This window comes from Gambusia affinis, linkage group LG13, assembly GCF_019740435.1.
Source record: "Gambusia affinis linkage group LG13, SWU_Gaff_1.0, whole genome shotgun sequence".
In the NCBI taxonomy this organism is placed as follows: domain Eukaryota; kingdom Metazoa; phylum Chordata; class Actinopteri; order Cyprinodontiformes; family Poeciliidae; genus Gambusia; species Gambusia affinis.
In genome coordinates this window covers 24367880-24374478 of record NC_057880.1, presented here as the reverse complement: position 1 = coordinate 24374478, position 6599 = coordinate 24367880, and the positions used below count along the sequence as shown (strand labels likewise).

General features: G+C 38.9%; 1 protein-coding gene across 3 annotated transcripts in view; it reads right to left on the bottom strand.

Annotated features, from left to right (window-relative positions):
* Positions 1–219: 219 nt before the first annotated feature.
* The window catches only part of LOC122842561 (kinase non-catalytic C-lobe domain-containing protein 1), a 47839-nt gene continuing 41459 nt past the window's right edge, over positions 220–6599 (bottom strand). For all 3 annotated transcript variants that reach the window (XM_044136549.1, XM_044136547.1, XM_044136548.1), the window contains exons 26-31: positions 6399–6481; positions 5653–5806; positions 3899–4021; positions 3036–3095; positions 2696–2853; positions 220–656 (exon numbers count right to left, since the gene is read on the bottom strand). In XM_044136549.1, coding sequence (XP_043992484.1) covers positions 428–656; positions 2696–2853; positions 3036–3095; positions 3899–4021; positions 5653–5806; positions 6399–6481 — 807 coding nt within the window. In that variant the 3' untranslated portion in view covers positions 220–427. The remainder of the gene's footprint in view (positions 657–2695; positions 2854–3035; positions 3096–3898; positions 4022–5652; positions 5807–6398; positions 6482–6599) is intronic.

Sequence of the window (6599 nt, the reverse complement as noted above, 5' to 3'; positions counted from 1 at the left end):
ACTTGCTCTTCCATTTGTGAATAATTGGTTCTCAGTGTGATTAAGAAAAAGGCTTAGTAATACTTTCATTACTCTTGATTTCAGCAATTTTGCTTGTCATCTTAAATTTCTTTGGATCAGGGCATGCTGCATTGGTTTTAGAGATATTTCAGCCTGCTTCATGCTGTCACACTGGTTCTATTTAAATAACACATGAGACAATTATTTAGACAATTAAAAAACAGTTTTTGGTATTTACTTCAGATGATTCTGTCCGACATTTGAATTTGTTTGATCATCTGAAACATGGAACCGAGACAAGGAAGCAAAAGCAGAAGATGTCTGTAAGGGAGCAAATACTTTTCCACAGCACTGTAACGTAGTAAGTCTGGATTCAGGGCAATGTCCTGGATTTGAAGTTCATCTCTAAAATGAGGCAAAGCAGGCTTCACTGGAAAGTAGCTTTCACCCTCCTCAGCGTGTCGTGGATCCTCCGTGTCTGACGCTCGCTGGACCGTTGAAAGTTGGCATCGCTGTCAGCGGCCAGCAGGTGGATGTCCGTCGTGGCGAATCGGGCGATCCGGCGGCGCAGGTAGGCCTGAAGGTCCTGGTCTGGGCTGTAGGGGTACACAACCTCCTGGAAGGCCTGGACCTGACTCACAACCTTTGCAATGTTCCTGAAACCAAAGAAAAGTTTAAAGAAACACAGAAAACAAGAAAAAAAGCACAGAGGAGATACATTTTATATCCGCTTTTCTTCTTCTTAATCTCATCAGATTTGACCTGATTTTTTTGGAGCGGGCTGGAAAAACCCAGAATCTATGGTAACCAGCTGTTTTTTCTCCCGACCTCATCATCTGGCTACACACGGTCACCTCACAGCATCTGGCCACAAACCTTTTTCCAATCAACCCCTCCTCCCACAGGCACCATCTGCAGCAACACTGGCACCCCAACAAACTACCCAGATTCAACAGCTGTGCCGTCGCCATCCCAGCCCCACTTGTTCTGACCTCAGCATCTGGTCAGCCATATTGGACCGGAGAAGAAGGACACAGGAAAATATGTCCTTTTTGTGAGTTGGCCGACTTTGTCATAAACTGATTTGCAGAAAGAGAGGGAGGGAAGGCCAATTCTCATATAATGATACTAACTGTTCACATTTCGTGCCACTGCAGTGATATATGAGAGGATTGTTTTTCAGACTGGATACATGTTACATAGCAACCGGACACTTAGTTGTGCAAGTTTAAGCAGAAATCTCACAGCAGGTTGGATAATTTTCTCACTTTAGTGCCATCATCTACATTTAGTGTTTCTGGACGGAATCAGTTGCTAATGCAGAGAATGAACATAAAATTTGACACTTATAGTTTCCACATATGTAGCACAATTCAGACAGGCGGCCAAATGAAATCTGTTTACGGCTGTCACATAGTCATATGAATGTACAGCTGCATCAACAGTTAAGTCAGGAAATTTATTCCAAATGTTAAATTTGTACCTGCAGACTGACATAGTTTTTGGTATATTTTGAAGATTTTGGTTTACTGCTAATGAAAACCCAAACTTTGGTTTCTCAGAACATTATAATATTGCATAAGATGAATAAAACTGGATTTTTAATACACAAATATCAGCCAGCAGTATGGACAATATGTGCATCCAGTACTTGGTTTGTGCTCCTTTAGCAAGAATTACTGCAGCAGTGCAGCGTGGCACGGAGCCGGTCAGCCTGCGTCTCTGCTCAGGTTTTAAGGTAGCCAAAACCAGCAGATGACCCTGATCCCCAAATCATCAGTGAGTGGAATATTTCTATACAGGACCTCGAGCTACTTGGATTTTATTTCTTCTTTATGAGGCCTAAATGAAAATAATCAACTTTAATCTGATATATCTATTGCTTGTGGACCATTTCTTGCCACAGATTTTCCTTCCACTAAACCTTTCGATAATAGGGTTGAATACAGCACTCTCCGAACAGCACTGACCTTTTGTGACCTAGTCTTTTGAATTTTTAAATAAAAATTAAATAAACTTTTCACTGATTTCATTATCTAATCTAACTTACTGAGATATATCTACACATTTAATTTTATTCATAATAACAGTAACTCTCCTAAACTTTGTAAGAAGTCTAATGCAATTTCAACATCTTGTTTAGAGTTTAAAATTAGATTAGTTCTGTCTGTTATTTGCTGCTGTGTTTGGGATAGTTGTCCTGCTGAAGACCAAGTTTCTCATGTTTAACTCTATAATGCTAAGTACAAATGCTGCACTGAGATGCTGTTTAGATTTTTTACAAACATGCTGAAGGCCATAAATCTCTACATTGTTGCTCCTGGTTCAAAAGTCTTGCATTTTATTCAGAAGCAATTTTGCAAACCTAAATCCTGCTGCAACATTGTTCTTTAGAGAAAAGAGACTTTTTCCAAAGAAATTGTATTTTTTCTAGTATTTTCCTAATTATTCCATCACGAACTTTAACATCCAACTGAGGCTTATTGAGTCTAAAATGATTCTCTTGGGTTTTTGTGCAAATGTCCAATACCTGTTTTTGACATTAAGTGACCTAATCACGTATTTTTTCCCCGTTGTTTCCATTTTTTTTTTTTTATTGAACTACTAAACCAGTAACAGCCCCATCCTGCCTGAATAAAATCGAAAAACCTTTGAGTTTCTGTGTAAATGACATTTTTCTGCATCCAAAGCGTACCGGAGTTTGGTCCACTTATAAGCCCCAGTGGTTAGTGTGAATGCACCAATCTCCAGCTGCTGTACATGCATAGCCAGGATGTGAGCGGACGGCAGTGTGGGCCTCGTCCTCTTCTGCTCTGGTCCAATCAGACACAGGTCATCGCTCTTCAGAAACACCTGCAGTTTAATGTAGAAAAGAGCCAGGACTGACAAACAGGACAGTGTTGGATTTGTTAGAAATTGTGGTATTGTGGATGCGCTGTAAACTCTGAAACTTTCCTGCTCAAAGGTGTTTGTTGCTGTGTATTTATTGCCTTGCAGCAACTCAGACCCTAAACTTTCTCAGATTTGCACATTACCTGAACGGCTCGCAGCTCCTCCAGGATCTCATAGACTTTGGAAGTCAGGTGTTTCCAAGCCTGCCAGCAAGAAGTGGATGTTACTCTTTAGAGCATCACTAACGTAAAAGTTTATTATACCAAACACTTCACACAAGATATGTACTGGTTTCTCTTATTAGGTATAATAAGGTTTTAAAATGACATTGTAATGATTTAAATGCCAGAGAAGGTCCAGGAGTTACTGAGAGTTTTTTGTACCTAAGGTGAGAGGAAAGTAACAACGTCCTCACTTACCGTCAGCTAGTTGAAAAAAGGTTAAAGTACTTTTTCTTCACTTGCAAGACAGACAAATTTGTCTATTTTGAAACAAAATATGGAAATGGAAATAAAATGAGTGAAACTCAAGACTTGTGTTCAGGTATTGTTGTAGTAACATGTTCATTTAGGTTTTATGCATATATATGTTGTGAAAATATTAGATTGTTTTAGCGGTAACAGGAGTAATTTTAATGTTTCTGTTTTAAGTAAGAGCATTTTGATCAGTTGCAGACTTATTATGAATCGTAGAGTTAATGCTGTTATAATACCAGCTGTTGTCAGGGAACCTAATATCTTTTATAAAAAAATATGGAAATTTGCTTCATTATTTCAGCATTGCTGTGTTTTCATTGTGAGCTTTTTTAATTACTTTTTATACCTACATTTCCCCTCACCGAGCTCACTCTGTCTACATCTTATTTGAATTCATTAATGCTAATTTCTCATTTGTGAAACTAATTAAATACCATCCAAGCTCAATCACAGCAGAAAAAAAAAATGCTTAGCTCGAGGGCACCAGACTTAATAGACAAAGTTAGAAGTTTGTTATAGTGAAGTCTTACTGGTAATTGCCTGACAGTCATATTCTCCAGACCTCCAAGAACCTGCATGGCTGTGGCAAAGTTCCTCATTTCATAGCAATACTTTCCGATCCACAGATACCTGGTCAGCAAGGCAGCTTGGGTCTGGAAGACAGGAGAGTGTGCAGTGAAGACAAAAATAATAAATAAATAAATAAAAAATTTGCAAAATAAATCCAAAATGTTGACATTTTGTCACATTCACACTGTAAACACAAATGTAGTTTAGGAGGATTTCATGCCATGGAATATGACACATAGGTTTTCAAAAATGGCATGAAAAATGTGGTGGAAATTTAGATTCACTGAAGCTACAGAAGCAAAACTCCAACTCTCAAATCCTCTCAGAGCCTCATGCATTATCCGGAGTTACTGCAGTCATTAACTTTATGCTCTCTCTGTATTTTTCTCTTCATGGTAGACACACTTGGCCCTGGATGTCTGGAGGGGGCCATCAGCTGAACTACTGCTGCCAATAATTTCCTTTTCGCTTTCTCACTGAGCCAGGTTCGGCTGAAGGTTTCTCATGCATGCTCCGAATGAAAGATTGCTGCAAGTCGGCGGGTTGATGCAATCGGCTGGGTTTCCTCAGATAGAAATCATCTGGAGTGACGGATCGATGCATCGTCTTATAACTAGGATCAAATTGGAAATGACTTTACACAATTAGACTGAATTAACTACGTATTTCTGTTTATTAATTGATGTGGGACAACATTTGTTATGAATTGACCCTTGAACATGTTTTGATTTAGACTTTTTCCTTGTAGCTCTGGCTGTAATGTAAAGTATTGTTCTCTCTTCAAGGTTTTAGGTGGATAGCCATGTCTTTAAAGGTTTGCAAGCAGTTCTACACTCTTTCCATTTTGGACAGTGGAAAGTGTTCAAAGGTAGGGATGTTGTTCTGCAACCTAACTTTATCCTTGACCCATGTCTTGGTTCTCCACAGTAGATAGCATTGTTGCCTTACAGCAAGGAGGCCTTTCTGCATGGAGTTTGCATGTTCTCCATGAGCATGTGTGGGTTTCCTTCCACAGTCCTGAATCATAACTGTTAGGTTATTTGGTCTCTCTACGTTTCCCTCAGGTGGCTGTTTGTCGTCTGTGTTTGTGTGTTGACATGTAATGGTCTAGCAACCTGTCCAGGGTGTCGCTGCCTCAAAGACCACTGAAGGACAACTGGGAATGGAAGATGGATGGATGGATTTATTTCCCTTCTACTTCATTTTTATACACAACTTTGTGTTTGTCTGTTACATAAAATCTAAAATAAAAATAAACAAGTTTTTGATGCCAGTGTGTCACATGTGGGAAAAGATCGAGAGGAACTCTTCTTTTTGTGAGTCACTATACAAGAGGAAATGCAAAAACAACATATGATTTCATATGTTGAAATTGTGATGATTAAATCTCTTCTTGAATAAGAGTTTCTGTCAAGTCAAATAATTAAAGGATATTAGCAGATATCCACCTTGAAACTCTTCAGAGTAACACAGCTTCAGTGGAACTGGCTAAACTGTCGGAGTAATTTAGGACGATGTCAGAATGTAAAGTATAGTTCTTGTCAGAAGTTGTTGAACAGTATCAGTGACTTGTCTGCCTGTGAAGTGATTTCCTTCAGAAATCTTCCAGGTTTGAGATTTCCTTCTTTGCTCCTGACACCAGAAATGACACTGAAACTACCACACACTTCTAACACACTTCCCTGTCACTTTCATCGGTTACAGCTCCTCTCACCTTTGCAGAGTCACATATGACTATCTCTGCAGAGATCCAGTTAGTGACACTCTCTGCGTATGTGAGCAGCTGTTGGAGGAAATTGTCTGACGGGCTCCCCTCCAGCACAAGCCCGCTGCTGCCCTCTGCTGGCGGATTAAGCTGTGACACATTCCTGGGTGGCAAAACGGATAAATATATCAGAAACTGACACCAGAAACAAAAAAGTAGGATAAAAGTAGGATTAGGGCTAAAGTAGATGGAAAAAAGGAAGTAAATTTCTGCCAAAAAACTGAAAGTTTGAGATTAAAAGTTGGAAGGTTTTCATAAATCTAAAATATTCCACTTCTGAAACTCAGACCATCTCCAAAAGTTTAAAATGTTCTCGTCTTTGGAAGCACAGGAATGTCAAAGTTTTTTCTAGGATATTTCTAAGAATTTTCTCACAATTTTTCAATTTTTCAGCTCAGAAACTTCCAAGTTTTTTTTTTCTTCTTCTAGAATGTCTCTGAGATTAATCTATCAATTTCATAGTTTTCTCTAGATTTTTTTAAACTTTTGAATCTCAGAAAATGTCCTTGTTTTTTCTAGACATTTTCTGAGATTAAGCTCAACAGTTTTCTGGTGGAACTTTTGTCCGTTTTTCTGTCTACAAGGGCCAAAAGAAATGTTCCACCACCAAAGAGTTTAGTAGATATAATCCTAAAGATAACTGTTGTGAAAATAAAAGGAATTATAAAATGGAGCCTTTTATTTTTCCCACTCACTTGTTTGGGCTGCAGAGTTTGTCTCTGACTCCTCGTGTTCTGGACTTCAGGAAATGAACTGGATGACATCCTTGGAAAACTTCCTGCAGTGGAAGAGAATTCCAACTCAAAGCTTAATCTGGCTGACACAAACCAGCACCTTTCAGTGTTATAGAAATATCTCCCTCTAGCGGTTGAAATGGATAACAACAACATCTTGAG